This window comes from Urtica dioica, chromosome 7 (genome assembly GCF_054948205.1).
Source record: "Urtica dioica subsp. dioica isolate 48M chromosome 7, U.dioica_male_clone48M_v1_H2, whole genome shotgun sequence".
Taxonomy (NCBI): Eukaryota; Viridiplantae; Streptophyta; class Magnoliopsida; order Rosales; family Urticaceae; genus Urtica; species Urtica dioica.
In genome coordinates, this window is record NC_142762.1 from 38,332,389 (window position 1) to 38,349,302 (window position 16,914).

The 16,914-nt window shown below is 36.8% G+C and overlaps 1 protein-coding gene across 4 annotated transcripts; it reads left to right on the forward strand.

Moving 5' to 3' along the window:
• Window positions 1–9,356: 9,356 nt before the first annotated feature.
• Window positions 9,357–16,346, forward strand: LUG (transcriptional corepressor LEUNIG). 4 transcript variants are annotated; one of them, XM_089618681.1, is made up of 18 exons: window positions 9,357–9,504; window positions 9,688–9,881; window positions 10,298–10,395; window positions 10,515–10,642; window positions 11,142–11,719; window positions 11,841–11,919; window positions 12,002–12,083; window positions 12,372–12,421; window positions 12,510–12,776; window positions 13,107–13,355; window positions 13,593–13,838; window positions 13,937–14,081; window positions 14,187–14,296; window positions 14,399–14,548; window positions 14,660–14,815; window positions 14,925–15,041; window positions 15,446–15,652; window positions 15,777–16,346. In XM_089618681.1, exons 2-18 carry the CDS (start codon window positions 9,850–9,852, stop codon window positions 15,918–15,920), a joined length of 2,838 nt encoding a protein of 945 aa, XP_089474807.1. In that variant the 5' UTR covers window positions 9,357–9,504; window positions 9,688–9,849; the 3' UTR covers window positions 15,921–16,346. The 4 variants fall into 4 exon arrangements, with proteins under 4 accessions (XP_089474807.1, XP_089474809.1, XP_089474808.1 ...); XM_089618683.1 differs by having other exon boundaries at window positions 13,964–14,081; XM_089618682.1 differs by having other exon boundaries at window positions 10,533–10,642.
• Window positions 16,347–16,914: the final 568 nt, after the last annotated feature.

The window sequence follows — 16,914 nt, forward strand, 5'->3', positions numbered from 1 at the left end:
AGATGGACGAACTTCGACAAGATTATGCTAGAATTATTGTGGATGGTATGTTGATGTCTTTATATTGAACTATGACGCGTTAAGATATGAAAAAGGTAAACTGATAGTAAAAACTGTGTTAACTGTTATTTTTTTATGTTAAAAAACTTGATTATGAAATTTAGCACGAAAAATTTGAGCTGTTTTTATCTGTTTTTCTGGTTGGTTTGAGTATTGTTTCGTCTGTTTTGTTGCAGGAAAATTATAGTGGGCAAACGTATTTTTTAAAGGGAAAATAACACATTTATACCATGTGTTTTAGTGAAATGTCGAGTTTATCCCTCGGTTTTCAAAAATGTCGAGTTCATACCATCTGTTTAACTAAAATGACGAAATTATACCCTCTGTTTAACTAAAATGACGAAATTATACCCTGAAATGAATAACAGCGTCACAAATCTCCCTTTCATTGATATTAACTCTTATATAAGAAAAACCGAATCAAATCTAAATCAGTACCCTAACTTCCAAATTCTCAATTTTGAAATAAAAATAGCTTTAAATTGAAATTAAATAATAAAACTCATACCTCCTAAGAAATTACTTCATTCCGTGTTCGAATTGTAACTCTAAATCCTGGATTCTCTGTTCGAATATGCGATTTTGATGACTATCAACTATCGATGTTTACCCCTTTGCCTATTTCTGTGTTCTTTACGATTAAAAGATTGTTGTTTATTTTTTAGTTTTCAAATAAATTACATATATGGCGCGAATGAATAAAGATAATTGGTGTTTATATATAAATATTATAGTCAACGTCAATGAAAAGTCAATAAAAAGAATATTCGTGACACTGTTGTTTATTTCAGAGTATAATTTCGTCATTTTAGTTAAACAGATGGTATAATTTCGTCATTTTAGTTAAACAGAGGGTATGAACTCGATATTTTTGAAAACCGAGGGTTAAACTCGACATTTCACTAAAACACAGGGTATAAATGTGTTATTTTCCCTTTTTTAAATATTAAAAAAAAGATTTATGGCGTCGCTCAAATAAAAAGCGACGCCAGCCTGAAGTCGTTTTTTTTTTCTGAGCGACTCCAGGCTGACGTCGCTCAGAAATTGAGCGACTCCAGGTTATAAAGCGATACCAATAAAAAGAGCGATGTCCAATTAAAAAAACCCGCCAATCCGACGTGGCGCTTACGTGGAGCGTCGCTCGGTCATAAGCGATGCCCAAACCTTTGGGCGTCACTAACATATGCGCCGCTCAAAAAGCGACGCCCAAAATATAACGCGCCGCTTTTTGAGCGACTCTAAAAGGGTATTTTGTAGTAGTGCTTCTCTGATCAGTTTGTTTTTCATTACGCATCATAGTGTTGATTTATTGTATAAATACAAATTACAAGCGTTACATTGTCCATAACTGAATTCAGTTATCAATCTCAACTAACTCTATACTTGTCTTCAACTGATTGGTTGATGTGGAGCTCTAAATGCCACATGGCTTTGCTGACTCAGACGCTCATCTAATACAAAAACCCATTTTTTTTTTATCTTCAAGTATGTATGTGCGACAAGAAATACCACTGTTTCCTTGTTTACCGCATATTTAGAAGGTAGGGCACAAATTCGAGCATTGACCGCCATAGTTCCTTTGTCCACCTCTTCCTCGCAAGCAGCCTTATCCTTGAGTGTCGGTGCATGTTACAATTGTTTCATAAATAAGTTATTGCTAAGGATTTGTTGCCCAATTCGAGTATCTATAGCTATGTCTAGGATCTATTGCATTGAAGTTTCAAATCCTTGATCATCAAGATTTTGTATTTTGTTGCTCATTGTAGCAAAGCGAATTTCAAATCATGTTGCAATCCCATGAGAATCACCATTATCTACTTCTCATGGGTGACTTCCTTTTCGACGAGGAATAGGCATTGATTATTCTCTCCGCTTTGGAAAAGTAGTTGGATACGAATATCACTCCTTTCTTTGTTGGTTGAAGTTGTAGCATTAGAGGCAAAATAATGGCTCTAGAATCGCACTACAAATAGGTGCTCCAATGCGATTTAGATTCCGTATGATGTATGAAGACGAGAGCTTGACATCACGATCGCGGTGGAAAAAGATGATAGAAGCGAGTTAAGTTCGAGCTAATCTCCACGATTCCACGGTAACGTGTATATACATATATATATATATATATATATATATATATATATATACACACACTTGAAAATCGTTAATAAATTGTGAATTACTTTTAGGTGTTGGATAATGAATTGTCGTGTTTGTGTAATCTGTAAACTTTTTCTTAATTAATAAGAGAATGCATTTGAATGATTTAATGCTTTCAAAGAACGGCAGATAATGTGGTATCTACGATAGCCTAGTGGTAATTTCACACCACCTCTTCCTGTGTGGAGGTCGTGGGTTCAATCCCCACTAAAAAACGGCAGATAATGTATTGGAAAAATTACAAAACTAGTGTTTTTGGGGTGTAATATTTCTAAAATAGCAACTATTTTGAATATTTTCAAATGATAACAGTTATTTTTCTTATAAATTAAATTGTAAACACTAAAAAAAAAGTTACATAGAGCTCTTTAAATAAATTAAGAAAACATGTTTGTTTCTCATCTCAAAAACTGTTTTTTAGTTTTTGAGTTGAAAAAATTGAAAACAAAAATTGAAAACATGTTTGGTAAAGTGTTTTCGGAAAAAATTTTCAAAAAATTTTGAAGTTGTTTTGGAAAAAAGTAAAGAAAACTGAAAACAAATAAAATGTGTTTTTGAAAAAAAAAATTCTTCTCTTCTCTCCTCTTTCTCCTCATCTTCTCTTTTCATTCTTTCAAAAACAAAAATGAAAACTATACCAAACACTTTTTTTTTCAGTTTTTTCACTTTCTCAAAAACAAAAATGAAAACTGTACCAAACAACTTTTTGAAAACAACTACAAAACAGTTTTTCAATACAACTACAAAAATTAGAAAACAGAAAACAAAAAACTTTTTGAGTTAACTACCAAACATAAACATCAAGAAAAATGATTGTTTACTATTTAAAAAAGTGTTATCTACATAATAAATGTTTTAAATACGCTACTCCTGCAATAAAGTATAAAAACAAAAAAAGACTACCATAACCACATGTTATATGAGTTCTTTTGGGGGACTTAACCATTTCAGATTTGGGGCCTCAAAGTTGCTAAGAGACAGGACACAGGTTTTCCGAGTCCGACTATCTACTCGCTAGGAACGGACTCGTCTTTCCACAAATGAAAATCCTTCATGTATAGAATTCATTTATTTCTATTGAGTTTCAATTTATTCATATAGAGTTAATAGCGGCAAAAATCCTTAAAGTTTTTTCAAAACGATACTTATATACCTAAACTTTTTTTTCTACGGCAAAAGTACTTGATGTTATGATTTCGTAGGGCCGTTAGTACTTTGGACGTTATGTTAAACAGAATTACACGTGTAGGGACCTGATTTTTTGAATTAATGTTACACAGGTTTTTAAAAACAAATAAATTGTTTTGTACTAAAATAAAATCGAATTTCAACACTGAATCCCTAAAAACTCGTTGAAATCCCTAGACTCGTATTTGGGGGTTAGGTTCGGTTTCTCTATGGCATCAAAAAATTCATGTTCATCGTATGAGAGTCAAGTTCGATGGCGAGGCTTGTCTTCAGCAACAGCAGTGGACATGAACTCGGGTTCGATGGCGATACAACAAGGAAGATGCTTTTGTGACGTGCCTTGTGTTGAGAGGACGTCGTGGACGGATTTGAATCCCGGGAGGAGGTTCTTAAGCTGCTATAAGATATAGGTAAGGTGAAGATCTTTTGTTTTTTCTGTATTGTAGGGTTTAGTTTATTATTGAAATCAGTTTTTTTTTTCCTTCAGAAAAATGGGGGTTGCGATTTCTTTGTGTGGATTGACCCAGAGATGTGCGAAAGATCTAAGCAAGTGATTCCAGGTCTGCTTATACGAATTAATCAACTACGAGTAGAGATTGAGGAAGTCAGAAAATTTGAAGAATTGAGTGCAAACAATGAAGACTTGAGACGAAGTAGCTCCATATTCGGAAGTTGAAATCATCCAAACTTGAACGCGGGTTGAACTCCCTCCTGCTCTTCGTGATCGTCTGTTCCTCGTCATCACTATGCAGGCTGTCGAGGTCGCTGTCTGATCTCACCTCATCAGAATCACCATCACCAACGTCTCCATCATTGCAGACGTCATTCACGATTGAGCGCCAATCGCGTGTCTGGGTGTTTTGAACATCTTCATCTTCGTTCGATTCTTACTCAGCATACTCTTCTTCTTGTAGACGAAACTGTTCCTCGTCGCCGTCACTGTCGCCCCCTTGTTGTTGTTCTGACATCTTCTTCTTCAATCGAGTCCGGTTTCTGATTCTTGGTTTTAGGAAATTAGGGTTCCGATGTTCTTCAAATCTTGTAAGTTTAGGAAACTAATTATAATTTATCAGTATATTTTCTAATTTCAAAAACTATTAAATATTAATAAACAATAACAAAAATAATTAAAACCAGCATATATTAGAAGCTTTACATCCTGGCTGTTCAATTTAAACTTAACGTCCAAAGTACTAACGGCCCTACAAAATCATAACATCAAGTACTTTTGCCGCAGAAAAAAAGTTTAGGTATATAAGTATCGTTTTGAAAAAACTTTAAGGATTTTTGCCGCTATTAACTCATTCAGATAACTTAGCAATACTGCATGCCCATTGTTGGGAATAATTTTGACTTCCTAAGAATGTAGGCTAGACCCCTGATGTGATGTGATCCACGCCTCAATTTTATGGATTTCCCGAATTGGATGGTTTTGAATGAGAATGCTCCTTTATTAAAAATAAAAAATAATCACTTGATCACTTTAAAATAAAATTAAAAAAAAAAACATTTGGTTAGTATACCATAATGTTTAGAAATCCTGCAAATATTTTAGTTTTAATCTCTATCAAAATGTCATTTTCTATCGAATAAAATGACGCTCTTATTCAAAAGATACAACAGTAAATAGACCGACTCGTTGAGTCGAGACTTAAGCTAAAAAATGAAGTCATGACACAACGCAAAGGTCAAATTACTTACCGTCGAAGAGGATTGATTCTCCTCGAAAAGGCTAGTCCCGTCCTGAATGAGCCAGTCTCGCCTTAAGACCAATCTCGACCCAAAACGACCGGTCACATCCCCTCTCAAGGGTGTCGGTCTCGTATCCTCTTCCTTGGCCCATCGATCTTTCAAGTCCCATGATGCTCCTAAGCTCATGGCTTCCTCTATAATACTGTCTCTCTTAGGGCACATGTAAGTTCACCTAACTTGGCAATACTCTCCTTCAACGTCCTCGCCTAAATATTTTCTCTATACCAAATTAGACCCTCCACCTGAAATTTATGGTCCAATGTTAATCGTCGTAGAGCATTCGTTGAAAAACTACTTGCGCACTAATAGCTCATTTCTCATCTTTTTTTTTTTTTTTTCAAGTGAACGAGCTACCGAAAGTCTATTTTTTAAGAGGTCCACGTGTTATCATAAGGTCCGACCTTAGATCCCGCCACATGAATCTTAAGTGTTCATCCAAAATTTGGCGATAACAATCCCTACATTTCAAACATGCTATATGTCATAACAAAATTAAAGTTGTTGTTATTATTATTATGTCATGCTATACATTATCTACAGGCACATTTAGTTGATACTTAATGATTTCTTACACTAACAAAACTAAATCTTTTAAACACTATTACTAAACTATAGTTTATAAAATTAATCCCAATTTATGTTAAATAATATCTAAACTCGTAAAATCATACCGTTTGACCTCAAAGAGTCTTTTTCTTCTTTTAATATCTCTTTCCGCACATAAAATTTGTTTCTATTTATTATATAAATTTGTTACACCATAGAATGCTAAAACATTAATTCATTTAAAAATAAGTTACATTAATATTTATTTAATTTTTTAATATTAAAATTAGTCATAAAATATTAAAAAAAGAAAAATTACACGGACTAAGGCATTTGAAACAATGGTATTGCAATCTAACCAACGTTTCACTTAAATTTCAAATATAGTCACAAATGATGACGTGACTTTATTAGTCATTTAGCAAATTATTACATTAACCTCTATTAAAATTGGTTGAACATCAATATGTAGCCAACGTTTTGATTGCAGCCAAATAATGCGACTTTAATACACGTCAACTTGATTTATTCCATAGTATTTTCTTTCATGAAATTAACATGCATTAACAACATTTTGGAATAAACAAACTATCGCATTTTATTTACAAATCAATTTCAACATTCTAGCACTCCATTTAACTATAATAAATAAAGATACACTAACCACCATTTACCCAGATTTTAAACCCTATAGTTTACAGAAATAATCGTGCATTAAGCAAAATTTACATATTTCAAACACTAACAACCATTACGATTTAATCTGAAATAATCATGCATTAAGCAAAATTTACAGAACAATTTTTGAGAAATCAAATTCAACATTGAGTAGTCGATTTCAGCCAATTTCAACACATTAAAAAAAATGAACCACATTTCAACAGTAATCGGATTAAAAACGGATTAAATCTTCAACCTTTTAACCCTATCAAAACACATAAAGAGATTTAAAACAAAGAATAAGATGGTTGAAAAGTAATAGAGATTTAACATTTTTTTGTTTAAATTCAGAAATCCCAAAATAAAAAAACCCTAATTTTATTTTCATACCTATTTCGAATCTTCGTTAATGACTTCCTTCGATGTTCTTCGGGGCGAGAATTTTTGTGGGGTATGGATATTTGGTTACTTTTCGCTTCGAGAGTCTATTTGGGTATGGAACTGCGAAGTAGAATTGTTTTTGGTTTTTTCTTGGGTTAGATCGCAATGGTGGAGAGAGAAAGTGTACGGTGCATGCGAGAGAAACAAAATATTTTGGTTTATTTAAAAAAATTGATATAATAAATGTTTGCCACTTTTACACGTCTGAAATTAGGTAAATTATTTTAATAAATTTTTATTTTATTTCCTATATCATATTCATTAATGAATTGCCTTTTAACTATTTCAAATTTCAATCCCAAGCGTATAATATGGTTTCTTAACTGACGAAGTTGACTTTCGTATTAGACTGATTCAAACGTTGGCTAGTGTTAATGTTTTCACTAATTTAAACTACACAAGAGTATATTCGACATTTTATAGCCGTAAATTTCGGGAAATGACTAGATTACAACATTTATCAAACGTTGGCTAGATCCTAAAAATCATGTTTGAAATTGGCTACGTTGCTAGATTGCCCTTAAAAAATATATAAAATAGTTGGTTATAAAATATTGATTTGTGCCCCCCTCTAACCGCTACGTCTAGATCTGTTCTTCATGACGGTAATCGGTACCTTCAAGACAATTTCTCATTCAAAGAAGAAGAGACTATTGTTTGACGTCTCAATTTAATGTGGGCTTTGGAGGGAAATTGTCTATTAAAAATATAGTAGTCCATGTTTTAGAGATACATTCTCCTCTAATTTATCGAGTTTATGTCTAATTTGTCTCACTTATCTAATTTTGTGTACCTATTTCTTAAGAGTAACATGGTTATATAATTATGGGTAGAGCAATTTGAATCGCTCATAATTTTGACTATTTTCATATACAATTAATTCTCTTGCTCGAAGGACATTCTATCCATGAATGGAGTATGTGCTTTTTGAGCTTTATAATTTACAATACTCATTCTATTTCTAGAAAAAAAATATGCACCCAACGTCAATTCAATCAATAATACGTGATATAATTTCTGGGAATCCATAACTTGAATATACTATATTTTATTCTCAATTCGTAATTTTAATTTAGAAATGACTTGGTTTATCCACTTTTTTTATGCTAAGGATATAAAATGTTATTCAACATCACGAGACAAAAAGGGAACAATAACACTATAGAGATTTAAGACTAAAATTTGCCCATGAAACTTCCCATGAGAGCAAAACAGCTAATACAATCCGCCGCAACATTACACTCTCAAAACCCAACAAAAATAAAAATTTCACCCAGGATCATGGCTAACACGAAAAAAAACCCTAATATCCCCTCCAAAGATGAAGAAACATCCATTTGTTATATTTCGATCAAGATAGCACATTTACACGTCCATGTCACACTTCGTTTGTGTTTAGTCAAAACTCAGTTTTAATATAAGTTTGGCACTACAAATTACGTCACGTAGCTTAAGTCGAGTCACCCGAGTTTGAGTTTGTAAGCTCGAGTCATGAAAAAAAAAGTTGCACAACTTAATTTTGACTTGATGAATTTATTATTATTATTATTTTTTTATGAAATTTTGATTTGATGATTGACTGCCTCTCAAGTGCCCCTTTCAAACTAGGCATGGAAACAAAAATACATTCTAAGCAAAAAAAAAAAAAAAAACCCTTATCGAAGTGCCGAGTGAAATGCATTGCATGTATAAAGATCCAAAATATGAACATGCGTGATTCAAGCTAGGCGATCAGACTTGCATCATTGGAAATTGACACTCATGTCCTTCGATAAAAAAAAATATAAAACAAGAAGAAAATGGAATCCTTATAGAAAAAACAAACATTCAGACCATTTAAGACGCGCAATATTATATATCATTAGTGAGGTTTATGTAGATATCATGGTCTAAAATTATCATATAACATAGTTTATGTATTTGGTATTACATTTAGTGACGAATATTTTATTGATTGGTGACATTTAGATATGACTTAAAGCCTCATCTAATGCTTTCTTTGTGTCGTAAAAACTACAACAAATGGCCTATAATTATTATCCTGATAACATACCATAGCAAAATGTAGAAAAAAAATCATTTTGTGCTTATCTTAAAAGGTTAATAAGAAACGGCCAATTCCTTTGAAACAAATTATCACCATCTTATACCAAAGCATTTAATTTAATTTATAAAACATATTATTAGTTTCAGACCAGCTGGCAAAAACGGGTTAAAGAATATATAAAGCGGGAAAAAAATCTAAATAACTAAAAATACAGGGCTCAGATTAGAAATAAAAAGGATTACTAGTCTTGCAAATAAAAAGCTTCTTTTAGCGTATAAAGCTGAACAAAACTACAAACGACTCCCCCACTTAAGTTAAGACTTCAGTTTCGCAAGTACTCGACAATCTAGTAAATAAAGTACAAACCTAGGGGCTTTTCAGTAAATTAGGGACAAAGCACTGCCTTTAGACTGAAAATTTGACGGGATTCAAGGGCTAATTTGGTAAATTAGAAGAAGCAAAGCCATTATGAAGATATCTGCTTGTTGCAACTTCAATCCACCAACACTATCAAACCAAAAAAAAAAAAAATCAGTCCTAATAGAAATTTTTTCTTCACATTTTATTTTTCTCTTTTGAAAAAAACAAAAACATCAAACAAGCAGTATATTGAAGCTCATTGGATGTAAAAGAAAAACGTTTTTGAGTTGCAGGTATTTCTGTCACTCTCTCTCTCTCTCCATCATTTTATATTCAATAAACACCATGAGAATATGCACAAATTTAAATATAATATTTTATGTTTATATGTATTTTCATTTGCGAAAATTTTGACTCCTCTCTCTCTCTCTCGCTTCGTTTCTATCCTTATTTTTTTTTCCTACATTAAAATACAGATTCTCGGCACTAAAACAGAAGTTTGGAGATTTCCTCTTCTGGGTTTGGCTGCTCTAAAGAACAAAACAGGAAGTAGATATAGCTATTTATTCGGAAAACCTGGCATTCTTAAAGTAGCTACTGTGCTGTTCTGGTCTCTGTGAAGACTTCTTCAGAGCACCATGTCTCAGACCAACTGGGAAGCCGATAAAATGTAAGTTTTATTTTTCTCCAATATCATTCTTTATTTTTATTTTGTGGGTTTTAAATTTAAGTTTCCCATGTTGGTATTTCTAAACATTGTTCTCATCTCTTCTTTACAAAAACCCATTTTTTGATGGATTTGGGTTTCTGGGTTTTCTTTTCCCGTGCTTAAAGATATGAACTTTATCACTTTCAATGTAATGGGTGTTCTAGGGTTTTTGCGTCTGAAGCTTTGTGGTATTTATTACAAAGTGGGTTTTGTTCTTAACGCAATTTTCGTTTCCCAAATGAATGGTATTACCTAATTATGCCATCTTGGCTCTTGTTTCGTATAAAGACTGGAACTTTATTTGTTCGTTAACATAATATTTTCGTGCCCCTAGACGCTTCTTTGAATAATACTTGTCTTTTTTGGTAACGAAACAGGTTAGATGTGTACATCCACGATTATTTAGTAAAGAGGGATTTAAAAGCCTCTGCTCAGGCCTTCCAAGCAGAAGGAAAAGTTTCTTCAGATCCTGTTGGTATGTGCTCAAAGTACTCTGTGCTTAAAGGATGATTCTTTTTTTGTATTTTGTTTTTGGTTCTAAGATCTCTGTCAGTTTGTATAGTGCCCTTTGTTTGCCACTGTTTTAACTTCCAGGAGGCGTTGGTTTTACAGCTATCGATGCCCCGGGAGGCTTTCTGTTCGAATGGTGGTCGGTTTTCTGGGATATATTCATCGCCAGAACCAATGAGAAGCACTCAGAGGTCGCTGCTTCTTACATTGAGGTTTGTTTTTATGAGCATGTTTAATCAGTTTGGGTTAACGACTTATGATTTTGTTTCGAGGACATACGCCACTTTCCCTTTTCCCCCCAATTCATTGAGTATTTCCGTCAGCATTTGATTTCAAGTTTTCTCGGAAGTGTAGCAATTTTTTCAAATTTTAAATTTATATGTTCCTCCACAATACGATGAAAAAGGGTCGGACAATGGAGCCCAGGAGTTTCCTTATAGTTCTATTTCTACAATCCATTAATTATTCCGAAACATAAGTAGTTTAGGTCTGGTTTGATTTTGATAACATTTTTAACAATTTTTATTTAGTTTTTACTCTCTCCATAAGTAAAACATAAAGTAAGCTTCCGAACAAGGCCATAATTTTCAACTTCCATGCCTATATCTAACTCTCACAAACAATCTCCTCACCAAGCCGGGGAAACACACATCTCCAACTCAAGCACGAGATAACTTGTGTTACTTAATAACGAACTCGCTTGAACGACAGACGCAGATGATAAAAGCAAGAGAGCAACAACAGCAACAGCAACAAAACCAACAGCCTCAACAATCCCAACAGCCTCCTCATCCCCAACAACAGCAACAACAGCAACAACAACAACAGCAACAACATCAACAACATCAACAACAACAGCAACAACAACAACAACACATGCAAATGCAACAGATGATCATGCAGAGACACGCCCAGCAACAACAACAACAACAACAGCAACAGCAACAGCAACAGCAAAACCAACAGCCTCAGAGCCAGCAGCAACAGCAGAACCAGCAACAGACTCAGCAGCAACAGCAGAGGAGAGACGGCGGGGCCCACCTTCTGAACGGAGGGGCGAACGGGCTGGTGGGGAACGAGCCGCTGATGCGTCAGAGCCAGAGCAACCCCGGAGGAGGGACAACAGCCAACGCAATGGCCACCAAGATGTACGAGGAGCGTCTCAAGCTGCCTCCTTTGGACGAAGCCGCAATGAAACAGAGGTTCGCCGGAGACAATGTCGCCGGCCTTTTGGATCCCACCCACGCCTCCATACTCAAGTCCGCCGCTGCTTCCGGACAACCTTCCGGGTACCCTTTTTTTTTTTTTTTTTTTTTTTTTTTTTTTTTTACTCGATTCATTATGCGATTATGAGCACTAGCTTTCAAGTTGATCTTAGCGTGGGTATTAAGGGGTTGTTTACTTTTTCAGCCAAGTGTTGCACAGTACAGCTGGCGGGATGTCTCCGCAAGTTCAAGGACGAAATCAACAACATCCGGGGTCGGCTCCGGTATGTTAGATCCACTCTCATCGTCCATGCGATCTCATTTTTTTTAACACTTTGTTTTTCTTACTATGTCTTGCTTGTCCAGATTCAGGATATCAAACCCGAGATCAATCCAGTGTTGAATCCTCGTGCTGCGGGCCCGGAAGGGTCGTTGATAGGCATTCCTGGTATTGACACTTCTTAGCGACGTTATCATAGTTTCTGAAGTGTTATTTTTTTTTTCTTCCCGCGCACATGTATTAAAGACAATTGCAACATTGGAAATAGATGAATACTTCTTTTTATTTTTAATAAACTATAATATATTAAAAGCATAAAAAAGGATAGTCCAAAGACCCAAATCGAATGAGAGCGGCCATAGAGAAAGAGCTGAAATCACAATTTCAAGCAGGAGAGCCAAAGAGCTATAAAACGAAGAAATATTACCTGCTAATTTGTTTGACCTACCGTTGCAGGGTCGAATCAAGGAGGAAATAATCTGACTCTAAAAGGCTGGCCACTTACAGTGAGTCACATAGTACTTTCTTATGTTCATGGAATTGCCTTGTTGGAATAAAAGATATATTAATATGTGGCCTGGTCTGTTTACACAGGGTCTTGATCAACTTCGGTCGGGGATTCTTCAGCAACAAAAGCCTTTCATGCAAGCCCCGCAGACGTTCCATCAGATCCCGATGCTAACGCCGCAGCACCAACAACAGCTGTTGCTGGCGCAGCAGAACATGTCGTCTCCGTCGGCGAGCGACGAGAGCCGCCGCCTGAGGATGCTTCTCAACAGAGACGTGGTCCCCAACGTCGGATCGCCTCTCCAAGCCGGCGGCCCCGTTCTCCCTCGCGGCGACACCGATATGCTCATCAAGGTTTGTTTTTAGGGTTCAGTGGCTATATAGCCATATGAAACATAAAAAATTTCTAAATAGTCAACGTTTCGTTAGTTTTTGGCATATAGCCACGTAAATCTATTTACGCAGAGTAAATTTCTAGTAATATGTGTAAATAACGTTGGTTACGTCATATTTTTTGGCTATTTAGGAAACATTTATGGCAATTTACAAAAAATTTACAAAATGTTGCTAAAATGCAAATGCTTATGTTTTTGTGGCTTATATCGCTAAATATTTGTTGTTTTTACGGCCTTAACAGCCTTTTCCCTCTCTGGGTTCTAAGTTCGTGTTTTTTTTTTCTCGCAGCTGAAAATGGCTCAACTCCAACAACAGCAACAGCAACAGCAACAACAGCAACAACAACAACAACAGCAACAACAGCAACAGCAACAGAACAGTGGTCCCCCGCCGCCGCTGCCGCTTCAGCAACACTCTCTTTCGAATCAGCAGACACAGAGCTCGAACCACAATCCTCATCCTCAAGATAAAATGGGCGGTGCCGGTAGTGTCACCATGGACGGTAACATCTCAAGCTCATTCCGTGGAAATGATCAGGTCTGTTCGTTCTCTCTCTCTCAAACATAATCATTCGGAACGGGATGTCTTCAATGTTTGGAGGGTCTTGATTTTAGTGATCGCACTTGAGAGTTCTTGGTTAAGCGGTTAGGCCTTTTGTTTATTTCCAAGAGGTCTTCTAGTGTCATCAGTTTTCCCCATTTAGAGAGAGAGAGAATCCGCATTTGCTCGATTGGGTTTCTGATACTGATACGGCTTTTGCAAATATGTTTCAAGGGTTCTAAAAGCCAGACGGGCAGGAAGAGAAAGCAGCCCGTTTCGTCGTCGGGTCCCGCCAACAGCACAGGCACGGCAAACACAGCCGGGCCTTCCCCGAGCTCTGCGCCTTCGACGCCGTCGACTCACACTCCCGGGGACGTGATTTCGATGCCGGCTTTGACTCACAGCGGAACCTCTTCTAAGCCGTTGATGATGTTTGGGGCGGAGGGTACCGGCACCCTCACGTCGCCCTCTAATCAGTTGGTGAGTCTCCTTTCTCGTGTTGGGGAAAAAAAAGAAGAGAGAGGAACCGGGGCAATTCCTTGAGCATGCGTTTCTCATTGCTATCCCATTTTTGGCAGTGGGATGATAAAGATCTTGAATTGCAGGCTGACATGGACCGGTTTGTTGAGGATGCTTCGCTCGAGGATAATGTCGAGTCTTTTTTATCCCATGACGATACGGATCCCAGAGATACTGTCGGTCGTTGTATGGATGTTAGCAAAGGTGTGAGAAGTAAATGCTATTTGGGTCTTTGTCCAAATAACCAATCTTTGTCTATTCATTTGAAATCTCTGTTCTAATGGGTTGATCTTGTTGAATCGATTCCAGAGTTCACATTCACGGAAGTAAGTTCGGTGAGAGCAAGCACTAGCAAAGTAGTTTGCTGCCACTTCTCATCCGATGGGAAACTATTGGCCAGCGGGGGACATGATAAGAAGGCAAGTGGACTCATTATTTATCGTTTGAAAACTTATTTTCTTTTAAGATATATTTATATCAGCCAGTTGACTGAATGCTATGTGTGATTATCGTCGACACAGGCTGTGCTGTGGTACGCAGACACGTTAAAGCCGAAAGCTACACTCGAAGAACATTCCTCTCTAATTACGGATGTTCGTTTCAGTCCAAGCATGCCGCGCCTCGCCACATCATCATTCGACAAAACCGTCAGGGTTTGGGACGCCGATAATGTTTGTCCTCATAGTTTATTTATTTATTTATTTTTTTCTGTGTAATCACATTTGGAATTTTACCCCGATTCGAAACGTGTAATATGAATGGTCTTGTCATCCTCGATGCAGACCGGATATTCGCTTCGTACTTTCATGGGCCACTCGGCCACCGTGATGTCATTGGATTTCCACCCGAACAAAGACGATCTCATCAGCTCGTGCGACAGCGATGGTGAGATACGCTATTGGAATATCACTAATGGGAGTTGCGCGAGAGTATTCAAGGTATCAAAGATAGCTCCGCGGTTCCGACTACAAACCCTAAATATATTTAGCTTTTACGATATCAATTTTATCATACACCCCCGTTTTATTTGTGTCATGGTCGCAACAGGGCGGGACGGCACAGGTGAGATTCCAACCCCGTTTCGGAAGATTCCTTGCCGCTGCTGCAGAGAACATTGTGTCCATACTCGACACAGAGACTCAAACGTGCCGGCATACCTTGCAGGTACAATATAATAGGAGTACTCGATAGTACTTCATAGAGCTTTGGTCAACGAAAAAGAGTTGTATATTTCCAATTAAATCTAATGGAAAATTCGAGAACAATGCTCAATATTCAACACAAAAACACATTTGACTCTAGGCCCGGTGTTGACTTTCATAATTTATATTCATTTAGTTTATTTTAGAAAATGATTAAAATGCCACAAAGTCAATAACCCGTGGACCATTTTACTAAAAAAATAGTGGGTATAGTAGTTGATGGACTTAATTAATTAAGAAAAATTATACGAAAAAGCCATTTGAAACTTATCAAATTGTCCAAAATTTTGTTTGACACCTTCAATAATATTTTTGACTTGTTAATGATGCTGTATTGTGAAATGATTTGTCGATGTAACTTGTTAGGGACATACAAAGCCGGTGCACTCAGTGTGCTGGGATCCGACGGGGGAGTACCTAGCGTCGGTGAGTGAGGACTCGGTGAGAGTGTGGACGCTCGGGTCGGGAGGCGAAGGAGAGTGCGCTCACGTCCTCAACTGCAGCGGCAATAAATTCCACTCTTGCGTCTTCCACCCCGCCTACCCTTCCCTCTTGGTTGTCGGCTGCTACCAGGTACCACCTAATCTATACAAATTATTGTTAATAGAGTCAGTGACTAATTAGCAAATAATAAGTTTGATATGGCTAATTAGGTTATAAATTTCAATGAATGATCTGACACGTGGTTTTGGTGCAGTCGCTGGACTTGTGGAACATGACGGAGAATAAGACGATGACGCTGTCGGCGCACGAAGGGCTCATAGCGGCCCTCGCAATGTCTCCCATGACCGGCCTCGTCTCCTCCGCCAGCCACGATAAGTTTGTCAAGCTCTGGAAGTAGTCTTTTTTTTTTTTTTTTTCTTAACCTTTACTTTCTCAAAACACTACAGGATTAGGTTTTCGCATCGGATTTTTGTTATTATTTGATCATGTAGCTGTGTCGTCTGTTTTGATTTTTGTTCTGGCGCGGTTCAGTCTGTTTGGATTTTTTTTTTTGGGATGCTGAACAATTTATAGCCAATGTAACCCCCAGAATCTGACCTTGTAATATTGTTGTTGTTGATCTTGTTGTAATGTTTTTATGTTATTATGCATGCTATATTGATGTAATACCGTTATCAGCGTGGACTTATTTGGCTGACTCTCTGTAGTTTATTTGTGCATTATTGTTGACTTTGAAAATAACTACATTACATAACTTTGAACCTCCTAATTTCTGTGTACTGAACTGCATTCTGTACAAATCTGATAGGATCAATTTTTTTTTTTGGAAAGGTTGTCAGAGTGGACATTTATGTCAACGGGAAATCTACCAAACAAGCATCCTGAATCTCTGGTGCAAAACATCAATATTCTAGGCCATTTTTGCAAAGCCTGAGTGACGAAGTTCCAAATTCTAGGATGAAATAAAAGTCGATGCAAACAAAAGAACTTGTCATGGACAGAATCTCGTCGCTGTCTTGCAGCAAGCTCCGAGCTTCTTCGCTTATTTAAGATTGGTCAGATAGCCGTCAACTTGGCGAAGATGGGGCTGAAAGGCCTATCGAGAGTAGCACAGAAGGTACTCAAAATATCAGCCAATTCATACCAAAAGACTCTGTTTGAAACCAGCCCGAGGAGGTCGCCAACATTGCTGGATCACAGTGGAAACCGATGCTTCGTTGAGTTGTTGCAGCAAAACTCTTCCAAGAAGCTTGAGACCCGTTCATCATCTCCTCCAGCGAGACATCCCCACCTATCTTTCCGTCGATTCAAACGTCCTCACTCAAACATCACAAAAGCTCCAAAATCCGAGAGGAACAAGATATGTAAAAAGTCTGTTTGGCACACAATCT